The sequence below is a fragment of the Tasmannia lanceolata genome, unplaced genomic scaffold, assembly GCF_043159265.1.
Source record: "Tasmannia lanceolata isolate RefF3 unplaced genomic scaffold, GAP_Taslan_0.1 ptg000007l, whole genome shotgun sequence".
Taxonomy (NCBI): domain Eukaryota; kingdom Viridiplantae; phylum Streptophyta; class Magnoliopsida; order Canellales; family Winteraceae; genus Tasmannia; species Tasmannia lanceolata.
Genome location: NW_027518684.1, coordinates 7,782,566 through 7,804,171, shown reverse-complemented (window position 1 = coordinate 7,804,171; position 21,606 = coordinate 7,782,566). Strand labels below are relative to the sequence as shown.

The window sequence follows — 21,606 nt, the reverse complement described above, 5'->3', positions numbered from 1 at the left end:
CGAAAAAAATAGCTTCACAAATAGATGAAAATAGATGAAACCCTAAACAGATGAAAAATAGATGAACACTACTAACCTATGAGAGAGAGACAGAGAGGCGACAGGGAGAGTCGAGGGATGTTGATCCACACTTCTTCTTTTTCCTCTTCTTCTTCTTCTTTTTCTTGCCGATGGTTGTCATATGGATGAACTGGTGGAGACGGCGGTCCGGCGGAGTCGAAGATGAGGCCGTCCGGCGGTAGAGAGGAGAGTCAGAGAGGAGAAAAAACCCTAGCTGCTTTTGGGTTTGGTCTTTTGACTCTTTTGCACTACGATGATAAAAGGGAAAATCGAAATTAGGTTTTGATTTTTGAAAGACTAAAAATTAGGATCGTTATTTTTACAAGGGACAACCTCCTTGCATTGAATGATATGTACTGTATCATAAACAGGGGCTGTCCCAAGTGAAAATGGGGTTAGTGGATATCAAGTTAAGCAACTCAGTAATTTCGGTTTTAGGTTAAACAGAATTTTTTTCCTCCGGTAACCGAAACCGAAAACCGAAAACCAAAATTTGGATTTTTTATAACTGAAACTGAACCGAACCACTCTGAAACCAAACCGAATTGACCGACCGAATTCGGTTCGGTCGGTTAATTCGGTTTTAACCGATTAATGCGCACCCCTACCACATGGGGCCTATTTCCTCACCAATAACAGACTCTCTCTATTGGCTATCCCACAGTTGAATTTTTTTTTTTTTTTGTCTCAATGCCACATATGTTCAACTCTAATGTTAGCTTGTTATTTAAATTTCAGGCAAAAAATGAAGTGTCTAATGACCCGTACCTCTCCGACGTATGCATCGGTACATCGGCGGCCCCAACATATCTTCCAGCTCACTACTTCCAAACCCATGATGCCAAAGGAAATGTGAAGGATTTCAATCTAATTGATGGAGGAGTCGCCGCAAATAATCCTGTACTTAAAATCATGTTTGCTATGTTATCATGGCTTTCTTTCTTTCGACGTACAATTTTACGCCCATTTTAAGTCATTGCAATAAAGACAATATGGAAATTTATGTATATTTTTCTGTTTATGTAGGCATTAACGGCAATATCGGAAGTAACCAAAGAAATATTAATGGAAAACCAAGATTTCTTAGACATAAAGGCTACGGATTATGGGAAGTTGCTAGTGATATCTTTGGGGACGGGGTCAGCAAAGCAGGAAGAGAAGTATAGTGCAAATATGGCGGCCAAATGGGGAGTTTTGGGATGGCTTTATAACAGTGGGGCTACTCCTTTGATTGACTCTTTCTCACAGGCAAGCGCAGACATGGTTGACATTCATAACTCTGTTCTCTTCCAAGCTCTCCACTCCGAGTGCAACTATCTTAGAATCCAGGTCTCTCTCTCTCTCTCTCTCTCTCTCTCTCTCTCTCTCTCTCTCTCTGACTTTCAGCCGATTTTTTTTCATAGTCATTAAATTTAATCTAATGTGGCTCATCTCTTGTGAAAAAGTTGGCCGCAAAATGGCTTTCCATCGAAATTGCTTAGCAAATCCCAAAAAAGTTCTATATATGCATACTATAATGCAACTATACATGTAGGCTTCAAAGCTTTATTTTCAAAGTCTTTTTGAAGGGATTTTTTCGGCAATCTAGAGTAGAGAAAATACATTTTGCAGCTGACTTTTGCAGGAGAGAAAAGCCACGCAGGCTCACTTCTAGCATATTTTTTCTTATTCATTTAATTGATCTGAGGAGGGGGTTCTCCCATGCAAAACTCGGTGCAAAATGGCTTCCACGAAATTGCCTAGCAAATCCCCTTTCTATCATTTGGGTATAGAAGGCTGTCTTTTGCTCTAATGATGCTATTTATTTTCTAATTAATGCATGCTTACTTACTAAATAGATCTTTGCGTGAATACCAGGATGACACATTGGTTGGCAATGCATCATCGGTCGATATATCCACGAAAGAGAATCTATTAAATTTGGTGGAGGTGGGCAAAAATCTTCTGCAGAAACCAGTGTCTAGAGTGAACTTGGAGACAGGCCTTTTCGAAGAAGCAGGAGGACCGATTGGAGATGGAACCAACGGAAACGCCTTGATTCGTTTCGCAAAGCTTCTATCCAACGAACGCAGGCTCAGGCAAAAGAATGTGTCTCCTGCCTGATTCCAACGTTCTAATGTTACATTATATGCTTAAATAAAATGTATGCGAGAAAATCCATGGATCATTGAAGATCGACCATTCGTTAGTTGGTGTGATATGGTTATTGTAAGAGAATAAAATGAGATCATCATTTGATTGATTAGCTTGTAGTTTAGTAAACCAGATTTGATTTGGTAGTTAGGAACTTAGGACAGATTATATCTTTTTCAAATTTTATTATTATCTATCTCCTTGAGTGTTCTGTGTTAACTCATTAGAGCTTATTGCATGCTAATCCAAGATTATTGAGAATCGGGTCTAGATAAAATGGGCACATAACAAATTTTACGCCCATTTTTGCCACATAGAATCGGGCATAAAATTTGTCTTGCACCCATTTTACGACCCTTACATCAAAAGAAACATGGGAAGTGTTCTTGAATCAATTCCTATTCGTTGATTTCTACTGTTTTAAAGTGAATATTTCAAGAAACGGCCGGCAGAACAGGTTATTGCTGAGAATGGTTGAAGAACACTGAGACTTATTCTCGACCATGCATTACAGACATTGAAGGAAAAGAATGAGCAGCCAAATGAAAAAGGAACTCACTGATTCTGTCTAGGGGAGAGAAAGGTTCCTTAACGTGCAAAAGATTTAAAAGAGTGTCCTTCCCCCACAGGGAAGCAGTAAATACCACTTAATAAAGGAATGAGCTGTATCCTTCAGCGTTATTTACATGACTATGAGGAGCTCTGCTCATAGCACATTATCACCATTCTCACTTGAATTAGTTGACTTAAGTAATTCACAAATCATAAAATATGTTAACAAATTGTAAAAAACACATTCATTTAGGCCATGTTTGGCAAACCATGAAAAATTATGTCACGGAACATTTGTTGGCCCGATTGTGAGAGAGTGGCAAAGGAGGGAGAGGAAGAGAATTGAGTTGGCACAAGTAGGCAGCGTCAAGAATTCTTAAAAACTAGTGAAACATTACCTATTAAGGGCACGTTTGGCTACCATGAATTGTTTTTCATGATAAACTAGTGTCTCGAGAGAGGTATGGCAGGTGAAGTGGCTAAATATAGTGTCTCCAGGTTGAGAAGTGGCTAAAAATAAGGAAAATAGTGCCTCTAAGTTGGCTAAAAATCAGAAAACAAAATACTCTACACAAAATTGGATCTGAATTTTTCCTCATTTTTTGCTACTTCTCCCCCTAATCTCAATCGTGCCCCTCAAATCTATTGGGAAAAAAATCCTACCAGACATGGCCTTAGAATTGATTACTTATTTTCCTAATTTTTAGGAGCTTTTCATGACCTCCTCACTCCCACCCTCTAAAGTCTCCCAACTCCTCACCTGGCCCAGAAAATCTTTTAGCGAATATTTTTTTCATGCTGGTCAAACATGTCTGCAAGATGGGGATCTGTGGATCATTTGTTTATACATTGTTCGTTCACTAGGATCATATGGCGATTCATCTTCATGAGATTTGGGATTTGTTGGGTTTTTCCAAAATCTATTCCGTCATTATTGCACCATTGGGGAGGGGTTCCTTGGAAGGAAAAAGGAAAAACCTTGTGGAATTTTTGTTTACTAGCCACGTGGTGGTCTCTATGGAAGGAGAGAAACTCTAGAGTCTTTGAGGGGAAAGCCATGAATCCTCATTGGATTTACTTGAAGACCATCGCCTTGGTTATATCTTGGGTGAGATGCCTCCCCTCCTTCCGGTTTGTATCGGCTTTTGGTCTTTGGGAAGGATGGAGGGAGGTGTGCTTTAGTGTTGAAGGGAGATATCATATTTTGCAAAGATGGGAGCCCCCTGCTCAAAACATGTATAAGGTTAACTTTGATGGTGCGAGTTCCGGCAATCCGGGTCCAGCAGGAGTGGGAGGGGTTTGTCACAATGATAAGGGGGATGTTGTGTGGGCATACTACGGATCTATTGGTGTGTCTGATTCTTCAGAAGCGGAAGTGAGGGCGGCACATTTTGACCTTTTGAATATTGATAGAAGGTTGATGGATCTACAATTGTTGAGGGAGATTCGTTAAATGTGATTTGTTGGCTGAAAGGTGGGGTGGCTCATCCGTGGAGATTTCTTTCCATTTTTATGAGATTGAGGACCTAACTGCGAGGTCCGCTATCGGCTTTTAGTATTTAACCAGCTCTAAGTATTATAATTGTGTTCAGATTTTTTTTGTCTTCGGGAGAATTTACTATCTAGGATTTTTTCATCTTGATGCATGATATTTTTTGGTAATTTTAATAGCTTTTTTAGAGCTGTTTAAATACTAAAAGACAAGGAGAGTTTGTATCAACATCGAAATAGAGCAGTGCAAATATCAGGAGCCTGTATATAATACAAGGGATTCGCTAGGCAATTTTATGGAAACCCATTCCATGGGATTCGCTAGGCAATTCCGGTGGTTCTATTATGTGGTTCGACCACCTTCCTCCCTGAGGAGGGGTCTTCTCTGTATTTTGTTTTTTCTTCATTCCTGTTTCTTTCTTGCTTCTTTTTGTATATATGGGTGGTCCATCTCGGCTTCCTTTTTTTTTGCTATGATATATATTTATTGTCATTCCAAAAAAAAAGGCATTCAAGACATAACCGCGCAAAGGGTTAAAACATGTTTTGAGGCTTTTGAGTTCATTCTTTTTTTTAGGAATTTCTAGTTAGTCAATTAAAGTCAAACTAAGTATTATAATTGTGTTCAGATTTTTTTTTGTCTTCGGGAGAATTTACTATCTAGGATTTTTTCATCTTGATGCATGATATCATTTTGGTAATTTTAATAGCTTTTTTAGAGCTGGTTAAATACTAAAAGACAAGGGGAGTTTGTATCATCATCGAAATAGAGCAGTGCAAATATCAGTAGCCTGTATATACTACAAGGGATTCGCTAGGCAATTTTGTGGAAACCCATTCCACGGGATCAATTTTTTTGTTAGAATACAATCCGTTTAATTATCCTGTTTTTCTTCTTAATTAGAACCGTTCTTTGCGATTTTCACTATGGTATCCGCCCCTAATAAAACATTACCTGTGTCTCCGCCCCTAATAACACCAATGGATCACAAGATGGATGGCCAAAAAGGCAAGGGATCAGACTATATTATTTATTAATTAGATAAATGACCTAGAATTGAAAAGGAAGATATAAAAACATTGAAAGAAAGTAAAACATGCCACAAACAAAAACTACATTCGGCGAGTTAAGATCGTTCATTGCCTCAGTGTAGAACACCTGCTATGCATGCTATTATTTTAATAGCATTTTCCACACACAAAAAAAATGCAAAAAACTCACCGATCTTAAATTATTTTTAAGATAGATGATTTGCAAAAATCAGTAGCCTGTGGTTCTTGAAAAAGGTGATAGATTATAGCCTTGGAATATAGGTTCCCCTTCTCTTGTTGAAGAAGAGAGCAAAAAAAAAAAAAAAAACATGAGCATTGAACACAAAAGTGAGAAGACGAGAGAGGAGTAGCAGATCTAACGGAAGATTTCTGGGAGACTGGCAGTGTTTCCATTGCCATTACAACAACTTTGAATGGAGGCAAAGATGCAGAAGATGCCCGTTATTTAGATCGACTCGGTGCCCTTCACTAAGTACATCCCGGAATGTGGGGATTAGTTCCCCTGGGGAGCGGAGTTCCAGGGGGATTGCCGGACAAGTCTCGGATTTTAGACACCAAAACTGGCTCTGCCCTCCCTGTCAATACCTTAACTTCAGTTGGCAGAAGGAATGTCGTTGGTGTCGTCAGTGTAAATCCTCCCTGAAGTGGCTTCCTAGGTCCAGTTTCCATTCGGAGGTTTACATTAATGATGAGAACGATCTTTGGCCCGACTCGGGTAAAATATCTTGCAACAACAACTTAGGGTTTCAATCTTTATCTATTTCAGGCAAGGAAGTGGAGAATCGTATGGGTTCCCTAAGGGCTTGCTTGTTAGGGAAAAAAAGAACCGTAACGAATCGTTGCAGGATCTCTGGACTTGGGCGCAAATGTCTAGGGATATCCCCTCTTTAAATTGCCCTTCTATTTCGTTGCCAACTGAGGTTCTTTTTATGTTTGAATCTGAGTCTCAAGCCCTACATATTCTTGCTATGGGATCTGTATCCCTGGGCAATCATTTGCTCTGCCTCTCACCATGGAAACAGGATTACATCCACGGAGAGGAGGCCTCTTGGGTTCACTTCCATGGAATCCCACTGCACATCTGGGCTGTTTCAACGGTGGAGGCGCTAGGGGCTCTCTATGGTAGAGTTGTAGAAATTAAAATGGAAGGTAGCCATCAGAACTGTATGAGTTTTGTTTTGGCTACTAAAATTATAGCCCCCCGTTGGCATTTTCTTCCCTCCTGTATTAAGCTTAAAGTCTCAGATCAGATCTACACTGTGGGGATCGAGCTTTCGAAAGCGGTCCCTGATTCAATCTTCCCTGGGTCAGATCGTTATCTGTAGGAGGAACAACAGTCTCGGGTGATTGGGGGTTGCCTGTCTTTCGAGCCGTTGAACACTGGGATTTCAAATTTCAAATGTCCAGATCTGCAGGGTGGGGTTCATGAGAAAGACCTTTTCGTCTGCCCCGAAAAGTCGTTGCTTTGTCTGGTAGCTCCTAAACCCAGAATTTCTGCTCATAAGCGACAAGTAGCCTGGTTGAGCACGTCTACATAGTCAACTGACCTGCACCCAAGATCCAAGAAAATGTTTGGCTATAAAAGGCCTGCTAGAGTTTATAATGGTTTAAAGTCGGCGGCAAAGTGGCCTCAGTCCCATCACAATAAAAAGATGAATCACATGGTGAATGCACTGGCTTCGATCTCTGGATCAAGGACGAATAGGTTACTTAAGATCCTAAGATCTTTTGCTAAATCGGGTAGGATTGGCCCATCCCACGATTAATCTTCCGTGGTCATAAGTGAAAGGTCAAGGAAATGTTACCTCTTTTGATGTTCCTGCCTTTAACTCCCATCGCAGGTTTCCCTGGATGGGATGGCTCGAATAAATGTAATTATTACTAGTCTCTGTTAAAATTTCTTTGGGATACTTGGTTTGGCTGTATCCAAGTTACTAAAGAGGGAGGGTCAGGAGTTTATGCCCCAGGAATTATCCTCTTGTCCAGGGGGGAGGAAGAGGAGTCTTTACATGGAAATCATGGTGCTGAATTTAGTACTTCATAAGATAAGAAGAATGGTTTTTGATGAAGAGTTAGCAATCACTAACATGTTCATGATATCTCTGGAACTTTGCTGGAGGATAGGTGACGGCGGAGTAGACTATGGGAGGCTTCAAGAGAGGCGGCCATCTCTTACCTTGACGCAGGGAGCATGAGAGCGGCAACACAAGATGAAAGATCAACACAACAAGCGACTAAAATAATCTCGTGGGGGCTTGAAAACCCATGCCACAGTTTGGAGAAAAACTCCAATATAAAACGTGAAAGGAGCGAAGCTCCTTCACCCACGTGAACAAGCCAATGCTCTCTTCACAAGAGATGTCCCAAAAATAAACTTTATTCAAATCTCCCTTATTTCCTCATGCTATTACATTATATAAAAAAGGCCAAAATCTAAGAATAGCAACCCTAAATTCTTACCTAACTATTATTCTCAATCTTCTAACTAAAGCAACGTAAATAAAATGAAGAAATATCTCTAAAATAATCCTAAAATAGTAATCCTGTATTAGACACTTACCATATCCTAAAACTGCCTCTAACTTAGCCAAATCAAGTCCAAATAGCGTAATTTTAGGCTCTTTAGATAGGTAATCGGAAAACCTTCACTATAACAAAACCAATATTTACCGGCGGTCACAACCGCTGCTAATATTAGGTAACACCGTTGTTATACAATTTAGCCGCGGTTTCCTTTCCGCTGGTGTATGTCCCGTCGGTGCATCCTTTACCAACGGTAAAAACCGTAGCTATTACGACCGCTAGTGTATCTGTCAACTTTAGCAGCGGTTATAACCGCGGGTATATATGGATATATACCCGCGGTTATAACCGTAGCTATTACAACCGCTAGTGTATCTGTAAACTTTAGCAGCGGTTATAACCGCTGGTATATATCGATATATACCCGCGGTTATGACCGTGGCTATTAACACCGCTGCTGTAGTGTCATAATTAGCGGCGGTTAGGACCAGTGGTAGAGCTCAGTGTCGTTAGGGAACCACAGATATATACCAGCGGTTTTAACCGCTGGTATATATCAGTAATAAGTACCAGCGAGTATAACTGCTGGTATATCGGTGTGATTTAGTGAACTTGAGATATATACCAGCGGTCATAACCGCGGGTATAGGCGATGTTCTCACGCGTGTATAGGAGATATATACCAGTGGTTATAACCGCTGGTAAATGTGTGAATTTTTTTTTTCAAAATACACGCTGAATATCTGTGACACATACAGAACCTGCTGTACATATTCAGAAGTAATAAAACACCATTTTACATATTCAGAACCTGCTGTACATATTCAGAAACGCTGAACGTGTGTAAGATCATTTTATAGATTCAGAAGTAATAAAACACCATTGCATTTTTTAAATCATAAGAGCATAAACAATAAGATAAATAAACAACTCCCATAGGAGGGTGGAGGCCCAAAGACTAAGAGACTAAAACAAAAAGCCAAAGCTGCAGCAAAAAAAAGAAAGGCAAGAAACTGCTCTAGCAACCCAAACGGGCTACTTTTTTGCTGAGTAAACTCTACATCCAATAAAATGAGGTGATTAAATATTTTCAGAAGAAAAAAAAGCAGATGTTTTGTGACCAAAAGGGCTACCTTTTTGCTTCTGCTCCTGTGCATAAAGCTCCCGCTTCCATCTAGAAAATCCATAACGGCAATTTTCAAATTAGATGAGCAAATGTTATATCTAAAGAATGAGAAACTCGGTTATTTTACATACTAAACAATACAAAATTTGGCATGTTAAGACTTTACCTGAAGTATTAATCCACAGGCCCTTCTTGTTTTTGCTTGCTAGATTAGATAAGTGACATTAGATAGTTGAGGTGTGAATGAAAACAATAAGGCAAGGAGCCACTTATCAATATGTTAGAGAAGCTGGAAAGAACTACCAAATATAGTAGAGCAAAATGAATTATACAGATACAGCAACCTGTCTTTTGCTTAACCAACAAAACTTGCAGGACTATTTTGAGAGCCATAGTTAAGCTACCAGGACAACCTAAATTCTGATGCCATCAAAGGTGCTCAGAAAATTACAGTTACATGACACATAGGCAACTTTTTATTTTTTGAAATGGTGAAAATATTTATTACTTATAAATAAGACCGAGGTGGTCGAATACATATAATCAGACACCTGGCATGCTTCATCGAGCATTTTAGAATTAACATGCAGTAGTAAATATTAATGGAACACTATGCTAGTTGATGATACTTCAACAACATGTGCATTTCTATTATTTTTTTTATCCAAATTATTACTGCCAAAGTTTCAATAAATTCTATAATAATCTACCGAAACGCATTGAATTCATGAGGCAGTCAACCAAATTTAAGAAACCATAAAATAAAATGCTAGCAACTTAGGGCATATGAAAATGGTGCCAAAATTAGCAACATGCATCAACTAATCACATAAAATGCAAGTAACAAATAACAAATGGAAAAAATTTCAAAAAAACAAAAAAAAAAAACAAAAAACAAATGGATATAGATCCAAATTAGTCAATCGATCCTACCCTCATCCTTTTGGGGTTGAGCATGAGAAAGTTTGAAGGGCTGGCTATCTCCTCGAAAATCAGTCATAGATTCTAAGGCTTCATCACCATTTTTTATCTGTTTTATATTGTGCGGCGAAGAAGCTGATTTCACAGATTTGTCCACATTTAGACGAATGATACGTGAACCAGTTCCAAGAGCTGCTCCGTTGTTTGTGGTCCGTGATTCACATGCAGATTCTGCCATAACTTGATTTGATTCTTTCCCTGTTGCAGATGGTGAATGGGGTAATAGCGGCTCTCGTTGGAGGATAGATATGGCGCATGATACCTCTTTCACTTGGACCCCTGACTCATCATCTGAATTTTAAAATGTTAAAATAATGTACACGGGCCATTCTTAGATCTTTGGTTGTGTGGTACCCGATCCCGCGAGAGGGGTGGGGCGCGAGCCGCCGCGCGCTCTCTCTTTTGGTCTCTCGTACCCACGCGATTGGCGTGTGCATTTTAATGTTGATTTGAATTAATCTTTCCTGTGAACTTGGGATCACTAAGGCAATCCGAATTCCACACGAAAGAGACTGACAGAGTCGCCACCTAGATGTGGGATCTAGGACCCGTAATTAACCAGAAATCTAGACTCGCTACCTGGTTACGAGAATGGAAGGTATGGGGAGTTATCCGCCACATGCACCATTCCTGCCCGATAATCGGTCTTCGATTCCAAAAGCTAACTCTTTTAAATTTATTTTAAATGGCTCATTCAACTCTATGTTAATGTGCGAACTAAGTGACATGCATCCTAGAATCTAATTTCAATGTGAATCCTAGATGTGTATCTTGATTTATTAATTTGTCTGGATTCAATCTAAGTGACAGTTCTCCTAGAATTCTAATTTCATGGAAAATCCTAAGTGATTTAATTAAGCATTTACAAGAAAATTAATATATAAAACACCACAATTTGTTGTGGTGCCGACTTGCGGGTGGTATGCCATCAGACATCCAAGCTGCCTACGTACCCAAGCCTCACTGGGATCAGAGTCGACGTAGTTCGGTGCACCTAAGCTAAGTTACATATGCCTAACTCAACTAAGACACCGACCTAGACGGGATTGACTGTTTCAACAGTTTTAAGAGAAGTTATTTAATTCAAGTTGAGGATTTTATTATCTTAGGATTTCATCGAAGATGCTATATGATTCTTATCTAAATGCAAGTTGTCCCTTAGACTAATGCAGGTTAGCCTACATCCTAGTTTACTAGGCTTGTCCTATGGAAAAGATCGGGTGACTAGTGTAACTAAACCTATGGCACGGTTGCTATACATAGCAAACGTCCGTGATGAGGCTGGACTCCTGACTCTAGGACTCCCTAAAACCTAGGACTCCCTAAAACTTAGGACACGACACGACACGACACCAGTGTTCCTAAATTGGGCTCTAAGGGTTCCTAAAGGAATTTTGAATCCACCGGCTCTTGGGAATCTCGAATTCTTTTGGGTTTGTGGAAACTTTTAGAGTTTTCTTGAAGCTTTTATTATCTGAAGGTATTTAGTGTGTTTGGTAGCTTTTAAAGTTGTTTATTTAGAAGGTTTTAGTTTCATTTGAAATTTTTAGTGGTCTTTTGGTTAATGGCTTTTAACGGATTTTTATCAGTGGATTTTAAATGGGTGAATTTTAGTTTTGTTAATTTTAGGTTGGATGTACTTTAGATTAATGTCTTTCGATTTTGGTTTGGAAAATGACGTTAACACAACCAAGTTTTGACAATTGCACAAATTCGACAAACCATTGACCATTAAAAGATCTGACAAATGCAGCCCACTAAAACTGTCGTAACTCTTTAACCGCTTGGCCAAATTCAACGTACAAACATGCGTTGGAAAGATCTTTTATAGGGCTACAACTTTGTAGTTCTCCATTGTTTGTAAATCTGTGATTTAGAGGTTCGAATTTGTGTTGCAAACAAAAGGACAGCAACATTAAACTGGAAATGCCTAAAGGTGTGCCGCAACCATTTTGGACTTAACTTTTTAACCGCTCGCTGTCTGATCTAGCACGAATACTCGTTGGAAACGGCACGAAAATATCTACTACTTTGTAGTTAACCATTTCCCACGATTCTGTTGTTTAGAGGTCGAAAAATCTGTTTAAAGTCTAACAGCTAGCACTATGACGGGAATGATATTGGCACCCCCATGTTTTCTTTTGATAGTTCTTATTTTTTTAGTGATTAAAAGACGGTGAATATGAAAAATGGCTTGAATGGGCCTGAGATTAGATTCAAATGGGATGTTTGAAAAAGGGGTTGTTTTTATCTACTTGGCAAGGTGGGGTATGGATATTGGGTTCTTGAGATTGAGTGGGGGCTGTTGTTATCAAATTGGAGTGGGGGCTGTTGTTATCAATTGAAAGATGGAGGTTTTGTAAGCCAAATTAAATGGGTTTTGATAATTCATGTAAAATTCAAGTTTTCTTTCTTGTAAATGTTCAAAATTTTTAATGAATTGTTTTCCCAAAAGAAATCTAAATTCCCTAACAAGCCAATGATTTCAACATCCCATCGCAAATAGGTTCTAATGACCCTAACACATTAATTATATTTAGCATAAGTGAGAACATGACCAAGGCCAAACTAGTACAAAATTAAACATGACATCAACCAAAATATACGCAAAACAACACTCAATCCTACAAATATAGAAAAGAAAATAAAATTCCAAAAGACATACCTTTTTGTAGACGATATTCCATGCAAACTTATGGAGAAGAGGGATTTGGTCTAGAGAGAGGGCTTGAATTTTTCTAAGAGAGGGGTTCTCTCCTCTTTTCTTTTTTTTTCTTCTTTTCTTTGGTGAGATGAGAGGGTATTTATAGGAGAATGGGATAGGAGGTTAGGTGAGGTTAGGTGAGGTTAGGTAAGGTTAGGTGAGGTTAGGTGATGTTAGGTGAGGTTAGGTGAGGTTAGGTGAGGTTTGGATGGTTATGATGGGAGGAGAGGTTAGGTGAGGTTAGGTGAGGTTTGAATGGTTAGGATGAGAGGAGAGGTTAGGTGGTTTTGGATGGTTAGACCCAGGTCATGATCTGCCATTGATCTAACGATTTACGGAAATCGGGTCTCGGAATGGAATCAGGGTCCGGGCTATGAAGTGACCCTAGCTTATTTTGTCCCGATTGATGATCCGTAAAGTCAGATCAAGATATTAATGACCTAAAACATATAAATCAATGATAGAGGGGGTTCTCACATGGATTTAACACACTAATTTATTTGTTGATTAAAACAAAACAAAATGGGGTGTCTACAGATGCCCCTCTTTGGTAGAGATGACGTAGTCATTGAATACCAAAGTTAAAAATGACAGAACCATTTTGCGTAGTTTTAATCGACAAAGGACTCTCTAGATACAACGCACCTTAACATAATGCAAAACCTTAGATGAAACCCTAGAACTTGAATAATAATAAAAACTCGATGCGGCGCCGTTCACAAACGGGCAATTAGAGAATGAGATATCATTTTCGAATGGATTCTGAAGGGAAAGGACAAAGATCGCTCTCAAACAGTTTTTAGAAGGAGATGAGACGCCGCTCACAAGCGGGTTCAACGAGGATAAGAAGCATTCCCAAATGGACTTGGATAATGAGGCACCGTTCACAAACGGCCTCAAGGAGGATAGAAAACCATTCACAAATGGACTCGAGAAAAGAGGCACCGTTCACAAACGGGCTCAAGGAGAAGACAAGACCATTCACAAATGGACTCGAGAAATGAGGCACCGTTCACAAACGGGCTCAAGGAGGAAGATACCATTCACAAATGGATTCGAGAAAAGAGGCACCGTTCACAAACGGGCTCAAGGAGAAGACAAGACCATTCACAAATGGACTCGAGAAATGAGGCACCGTTCACAAACGGGCTCAAGGAGGACGATACCATTCACAAATGGATTCGAGAAAAGAGGCACCATTCACAAACGGGCTCAAGGATAAGACAAGACCATTCACAAATGGACTCGAGAAATGAGGCACCATTCACAAACAGGCTCAAGGAGAAGACGAGACCATTCACAAATGGACTCGAGAAATGAGGCACCGTTCACAAACGGGCTCAAGGAGAAGACGAGACCATTCACAAATGGATTCGAGAAATGAGGCACCGTTCACAAACGGGCTCAAGGAGAAGACAAGACCATTCACAAATGGATTCGAGAAATGAGGCACCGTTCACAAACGGGCTCAAGGAGAAGACAAGACCATTCACAAATGGACTCGAGAAATGAGGCACCGTTCACAAACGGGCTCAAAGAGGACACGAGACCATTCACAAATGGACTCAGAAAATGAGGCACCGTTCACAAACGGGCTCAAGGAGAAGATGATACCATTCACAAATGGACTCAGAGAATGAGACACCTGTTCACAAACGGGTTCGAAGAGAAGACGAGACCATTCACAAATGGACTCGAGAAATGAGGCACCGTTCACAAACGGGCTCGAAGAATTTAGGGATTTTTTTATGAACTTGAATTTGACGTAGGAATGGATTTTTATTTTTATTTTTTAATTAAGGATTTGGATTTGATAAATTTTTTTATTTTTGGAAAATGAGGTACCGTCCGCAAACGGGCTCACGGAGAAGACGAGACCATTCACAAATGGCCTCGAGAAAAGAGGCACCGTTCACAAACGGACTCAAAGAGGACATGAGATTTTTCGTAGGATTGGATTTTTTTTTTTAGTTAAGGATTTGGATTTGATAAATTTTTTATTTTTGGGAGATGAGGTACCGTCCGCAAACGGGCTCACGGAGAAGACGAGACCATTCACAAATGGCCTCGAGAAAAGAGGCGCCGTTCACAAACGGGCTCAAAGAGGACATGAGATTTTTCGTAGGATTTGAATTTGACGTAAGATTGGATTTGTTTTTTTTTATTTTTTTGAACTCAATGAAATCGGGGATATTATGGATCGTGCCCGACAAAGATGTTGGAAACTAGGACTTTGACGAATGATGAAACGGCAAACCTTTGGAACGAAGAACCATTACTAGCAAGAATGGATTAGGAACATTTTTATGAAACTTCAACAAGATTTTTCTCAAAGAGACTGCTGGTCTTGTCTTCTGGGGATTTTGATAACTGAAACCTTGAACAAGACATTTGAGATTGGTAATTTAGAACAACGACTCTCTTGGATATTAACATGGAAAAGCGGGATCTGCTTCTTGACAGGTGTTTAGATAAACATTTCTTGACCAGGATAACTAACCGGAAGGGAATTATGAATTTGAATGGTTCATCTTTCTGAGAAATTGGCTCAACCACCATTGCATCTGAGGTTCTTCCAAGCTTAAGGTGCCTTCCCGGGGTATGATCTTTTTACGGAAGCTGGGCTTTCTGATGTTTCTACTTCTGAATTTTTCTGAGCTGATCTTCTTTGAAATGAAGTTGTTTGACTAAATTCTCGAGCTCTTTCAGGTATAATTGCAGGGAGCTGCCTAGGCCTGGCCTCCTTCACCAAGACAGTTACATCATTTGGACATAGGAACGACAATTGACTCTTTCTAAAGAGAAAACTTAGATGAAAGGCACTACTCAAAGGATTGAGCAGCCCTGAAGGAGTGAACTTAGAATAATAAAGATTGACTGACTATACTGACAAACATAGTGATGCTTCTGACTTAGTTAATGTTTTGTTTGGTAAGTCTATCCTTTCAAGGAATAGTTTTTCAATTGGTAAACACCGGACTTCTTCCTCGAAACAGTAATGCCTCAAGAATTTAATTACGACCCCTAAGATTGCTTAGCTTCAATGCCCCCAGTTTTGAGGATATCACTTGAATTTGCTTGAACTTCAGTTGATCTTCAGTCTTGATACCGGCTGTTGCCTTCTTATACTGATTCTCTTACCGTGACCAAGTCACCTCTTCAGGGTTTTTAACTTGGCGGACCGCGCTAGCCTTAACTTTTGCCTGAACCACCTTTCTAGGTTTTCGATCCAGCAGGCTATCCCCTTAGCTTTTGCCTAAGCCGCCCTTTCGGGTTTTCAACTTAGCAGGGAAATGATCTTAAATTTTGCCTAGACCGCCCTTTCAGGTTTTCAGTCTAGCAGATCTTCAAACTCCGTTCTTTTTTTTCTTTTTGTGTTTCGGGACCTAGATCATTAAATCTGAACACCGGAGGGACTTTATAGGTAGGATAGGGCTTTTCAAAGAATGGCTTAAGGCTCAACAAAGATTTCGACCGAACCTGTGAACAGGTCGCCTACATATCCCAAGGTAGGAATCAGGTCGTGTGTAGTTCAGGGCGAATGCCCCTAGTTTGAAGATAAATTGTTTGATTTTTTTTTCCTTTTTTCTTTTCTTTCTGGAACAATTAACTTCTCTTCTTTTGGAACTTGTCCCTCTCTTTTTTTTTTGAAAGGATTGAATTTCTTTTCCTTTTTGAATCGACCGAACTCGGTTCAACCGAGTTGCCTACGTACCCCAGTATAGGGATCAGGTCTCGCGTAGTTCAGGGGAATGCCCCAAGTTTGATGGGTTTTCAAGAAAATTTGATTTAGGCTCGAAGGGTTTGCAAATCGGTATTCTTTTGACATTGGGTTTTGATTTTGGGATTTAATCGGCCAAAGGAGGCCTTTCGATGTTCAGATTGGGAATCGATCTAGGTTACTAGAGTCCCTCTGGTACTGATTATTTTTTTTTTCTCTTTTGTTTTTTTTTTTCGCGGAGTTTGACGGCATTTCCAGGTAAGAGATAATGGATCTTCTTCTTTCAAGATTCTAATACGTGCTTTTGACTTTCATAGAGCGAAACTTGTTCTTTGACATCCTCCATCTATGGATTCGTACTCTCGATATCTGATGATTACTTTTCATTGTTTGCTTTTGAACTTTTCATCTTGAATTTGTTGGCTTTATGAATTTGAGAACCAAGGTCATTGATTGGAAATATGAAAGTTGTTTCCACTCTATGCCCCTTGTATAGCATATATCTTCTCACTTTCTTCATTTTCTTTGAGCTTTCCATCTATGTCTTGCCCCTGGTATCGGTTGTAGCTTTTCTAGACAATCTTCTTATTCTTGAAATAATTTTATCAATTCTTCACACTCTTTAGAGGGTAATGTATTTTCAATCGGCATTCACTGAATCAAAGTTTCAGTGCCAGTGTTTATCATTTCAATTTCATCTTTGAAAGGTTGGGATTGGCGCTCCTCCTCTCGTTCAAGTAATTGCTGTGACTCAAGTGGAGTTTCGTCAATTTTGTCCTCATTTGAGGAGGGAGTCTTATTTTAAGATCAGAAGCACACTTAAGAAACAAACACAAGTGAATTATTGGACACGATCTATCCTGAACATGCTCAGGATTCACAACTCTAAATAAAAAAGAGAGATGATTTGCCTGGACTAGGCATTGACCTTGAAATGTAAGACCGGACTCAACAATTGTACTGACCATGATGACTGATTCGCATAGGGGAATGCCCCTAGCTCAATGATTCTGAGAGTGAACTCTGAAGGACTTAGCAAAATAATCTTGAAAAAGGTAGCCCCTAGAGGAGGAACAGACCAGGGGTACAAGCAAGATTGGATTATCTGGACCAGGCATGATCAGATCATGAGAATGCATAATAGAAAGATTGTGAGATTCTGCATCTGCCAGTTAGGGGATGGCATGAAGATACGATCGAATCGTATGACAGAAGAACGAAAGACGCACGATCAAAAGATTAGATGAGATAGCATAAGATTGCTTTCAACGGATAGATCATGAATGACTAATCCTATGAGATTTTTGGAAATGATGGGATTTATATCCTAACCCAAAGGGAAATTTTTTTTTTTTTTTTTCACATTTTATCAGTGTTACCTGAAGGCATCAACCCTAATCCTAATCTATCGGAGTGGAGAGAGAATCTCGACTCATGCCTTTGTTCGTGTATCTAAGGACCGATCGTAGCCATTGGAAGATGGACTACGGCCTAATCTAGACACAAATAGGTAGAATATCCTAAACTAGGCTCACACACGTGATGCACATGTGTTCGTATATTACATGCATGTGTGGGTTAATCTAGGGGTAAGGCCAAGAGTTCCCTTAGCGCGAATCCATGTTCGATATACTGTACCAGTGTCCGGCGTATCAGTACGTGAACAAGGGATCCGTTTACGTACCATAAAGGTACTAGGCTAAGGGTGGAATGCTTCTCTAGCACAGAGGCACCAGGTGATGAAATCCCAGTCAACCATGCTAGATAACACTCCGGGTTCCTAAAATAGGACGTGTGTGCACGTGAGATGCAAGGGTTTAGATGCAAGTGATGTAAGTGTGTGCAATAAGTTCGCGCGATCTATGATGCCTTCAGGTTTTGTTAGATTAAGTTTGAGTAAAATGTGATGAGAAAATAAAACAAGACAAACTAATCTGACAAGTATACAAGAGATAGAGTTCTTATGAGCCAGTTAAATTAAATTCAAATGAATTATCTTTTGGAATTTTAATGAAGTTAGGTGATCCCCAGCAGAGTCGCCAGACTGTGGTACCCGAATCCGCGAGAGGGGTGGGGCGCGAGCCGCCGCGCGCTCTCTCTTTTGGTCTCTCGTACCCACGCGATTGGCGTGTGCATTTTAATGTTGATTTGAATTAATCTTTCCTGTGAACTTGGGATCACTAAGGCAATCCGAATTCCACACGAAAGAGACTGACAGAGTCGCCACCTAGATGTGGGATCTAGGACCCGTAATTAACCAGAAATCTAGACTCGCTACCTGGTTACGAGAATGGAAGGTATGGGGAGTTATCCGCCACATGCACCATTCCTGCCCGATAATCGGTCTTCGATTCCAAAAGCTAACTCTTTTAAATTTATGTTAAATGGCTCATTCAACTCTATGTTAATGTGCGAACTAAGTGACATGCATCCTAGAATCTAATTTCAATGTGAATCCTAGATGTGTATCTTGATTTATTAATTTGTCTGGATTCAATCTAAGTGACAGTTCTCCTAGAATTCTAATTTCATGGAAAATCCTAAGTGATTTAATTAAGCATTTACAAGAAAATTAATATATAAAACACCACAATTTGTTGTGGTGCCGACTCGCGGGTGGTATGCCATCAGACATCCAAGCTGCCTACGTACCCAAGCCTCACTGGGATCAGAGTCGACGTAGTTCGGTGCACCTAAGCTAAGTTACATATGCCTAACTCAACTAAGACACCGACCTAGACGGGATTGACTGTTTCAACAGTTTTAAGAGAAGTTATTTAATTCAAGTTGAGGATTTTATTATCTTAGGATTTCATCGAAGATGCTATATGATTCTTATCTAAATGCAAGTTGTCCCTTAGACTAATGCAGGTTAGCCTACATCCTAGTTTACTAGGCTTGTCCTATGGAAAAGATCGGGTGACTAGTGTAACTAAACCTATGGCACGGTTGCTATACATAGCAAACGTCCGTGATGAGGCTGGACTCCTGACTCTAGGACTCCCTAAAACCTAGGACTCCCTAAAACTTAGGACACGACACGACACGACACCAGTGTTCCTAAATTGGGCTCTAAGGGTTCCTAAAGGAATTTTGAATCCACCGGCTCTTGGGAATCTCGAATTCTTTTGGGTTTGTGGAAACTTTTAGAGTTTTCTTGAAGCTTTTATTATCTGAAGGTATTTAGTGTGTTTGGTAGCTTTTAAAGTTGTTTATTTAGAAGGTTTTAGTTTCATTTGAAATTTTTAGTGGTCTTTTGGTTAATGGCTTTTAACGGATTTTTATCAGTGGATTTTAAATGGGTGAATTTTAGTTTTGTTAATTTTAGGTTGGATGTACTTTAGATTAATGTCTTTCGATTTTGGTTTGGAAAATGACGTTAACACAACCAAGTTTTGACAATTGCACAAATTCGACAAACCATTGACCATTAAAAGATCTGACAAATGCAGCCCACTAAAACTGTCGTAACTCTTTAACCGCTTGGCCAAATTCAACGTACAAACATGCGTTGGAAAGATCTTTTATAGGGCTACAACTTTGTAGTTCTCCATTGTTTGTAAATCTGTGATTTAGAGGTTCGAATTTGTGTTGCAAACAAAAGGACAGCAACATTAAACTGGAAATGCCTAAAGGTGTGCCGCAACCATTTTGGACTTAACTTTTTAACCGCTCGCTGTCTGATCTAGCACGAATACTCGTTGGAAACGGCACGAAAATATCTACTACTTTGTAGTTAACCATTTCCCACGATTCTGTTGTTTTTGGAGGTCGAAAAATCTGTTTAAAGTCTAACAGCTAGCACTATGACGGGAATGATATTGGCACCCCCATGTTTTCTTTTGATAGTTCTTATTTTTTTAGTGATTAAAAGACGGTGAATATGAAAAATGGCTTGAATGGGCCTGAGATTAGATTCAAATGGGATGTTTGAAAAAGGGGTTGTTTTTATCTACTTGGCAAGGTGGGGTATGGATATTGGGTTCTTGAGATTGAGTGGGGGCTGTTGTTATCAAATTGGAGTGGGGGCTGTTGTTATCAATTGAAAGATGGAGGTTTTGTAAGCCAAATTAAATGGGTTTTGATAATTCATGTAAAATTCAAGTTTTCTTTCTTGTAAATGTTCAAAAATTTTAATGAATTGTTTTCCCAAAAGAAATCTAAATTCCCTAACAAGCCAATGATTTCAACATCCCATCGCAAATAGGTTCTAATGACCCTAACACATTAATTATATTTAGCATAAGTGAGAACATGACCAAGGCCAAACTAGTACAAAATTAAACATGACATCAACCAAAATATACGCAAAACAACACTCAATCCTACAAATATAGAAAAGAAAATAAAATTCCAAAAGACATACCTTTTTGTAGACGATATTCCATGCAAACTTATGGAGAAGAGGGATTTGGTCTAGAGAGAGGGCTTGAATTTTTCTAAGAGAGGGGTTCTCTCCTCTTTTCTTTTTTTTTCTTCTTTTCTTTGGTGAGATGAGAGGGTATTTATAGGAGAATGGGATAGGAGGTTAGGTGAGGTTAGGTGAGGTTAGGTAAGGTTAGGTGAGGTTAGGTGATGTTAGGTGAGGTTAGGTGAGGTTAGGTGAGGTTTGGATGGTTATGATGGGAGGAGAGGTTAGGTGAGGTTAGGTGAGGTTTGAATGGTTAGGATGAGAGGAGAGGTTAGGTGGTTTTGGATGGTTAGACCCAGGTCATGATCTGCCATTGATCTAACGATTTACGGAAATCGGGTCTCGGAATGGAATCAGGGTCCGGGCTATGAAGTGACCCTAGCTTATTTTGTCCCGATTGATGATCCGTAAAGTCAGATCAAGATATTAATGACCTAAAACATATAAATCAATGATAGAGGGGGTTCTCACATGGATTTAACACACTAATTTATTTGTTGATTAAAACAAAACAAAATGGGGTGTCTACAGATGCCCCTCTTTGGTAGAGATGACGTAGTCATTGAATACCAAAGTTAAAAATGACAGAACCATTTTGCGTAGTTTTAATCGACAAAGGACTCTCTAGATACAACGCACCTTAACATAATGCAAAACCTTAGATGAAACCCTAGAACTTGAATAATAATAAAAACTCGATGCGGCGCCGTTCACAAACGGGCAATTAGAGAATGAGATATCATTTTCGAATGGATTCTGAAGGGAAAGGACAAAGATCGCTCTCAAACAGTTTTTAGAAGGAGATGAGACGCCGCTCACAAGCGGGTTCAACGAGGATAAGAAGCATTCCC

The 21,606-nt window shown here is 39.6% G+C and overlaps 1 protein-coding gene and 1 long non-coding RNA gene across 3 annotated transcripts; both read right to left on the bottom strand.

Annotated features, from left to right (window-relative positions):
- Positions 1 to 5,607: 5,607 nt before the first annotated feature.
- LOC143880903 (uncharacterized) lies at positions 5,608 to 10,954 on the bottom strand. The gene is made up of 4 exons (XM_077383883.1): positions 9,872 to 10,954; positions 9,105 to 9,143; positions 8,946 to 8,986; positions 5,608 to 6,836 (listed from the first exon to the last, which is right to left on the bottom strand). The coding sequence occupies exons 1-4, from the start codon at positions 10,095 to 10,097 to the stop codon at positions 6,828 to 6,830; spliced, it is 315 nt and encodes a 104-aa protein (XP_077239998.1). The 5' UTR covers positions 10,098 to 10,954; the 3' UTR covers positions 5,608 to 6,827.
- Positions 10,955 to 14,399: 3,445 nt separating this feature from the next.
- LOC143881694 (uncharacterized) lies at positions 14,400 to 21,237 on the bottom strand. Of its 2 annotated transcripts, none has more exons than XR_013251988.1 (2): positions 20,711 to 21,237; positions 14,400 to 17,509 (listed from the first exon to the last, which is right to left on the bottom strand). It is a non-coding gene; the product is annotated as an uncharacterized LOC143881694 (long non-coding RNA). The 2 variants fall into 2 exon arrangements; XR_013251987.1 differs by having other exon boundaries at positions 14,400 to 17,449.
- Positions 21,238 to 21,606: the final 369 nt, after the last annotated feature.

What these genes read in the sequence shown, in the direction of transcription:
- LOC143880903 (XM_077383883.1), bottom strand. Translation starts at nt 10,097, where the DNA reads ATGGCAGAATCTGCATGTGAATCACGGACCACAAACAACGGAGCAGCT. An exon ending in TCAACCCCAAAAGGATGAGG is followed by an intron (nt 9,144 to 9,871) that starts GTAGGATCGATT and finishes TATCTAATCTAG; the next exon opens with CAAGCAAAAACAAGAAGGGC. An exon ending in CCTGTGGATTAATACTTCAG is followed by an intron (nt 8,987 to 9,104) that starts GTAAAGTCTTAA and finishes TGGATTTTCTAG; the next exon opens with ATGGAAGCGGGAGCTTTATG.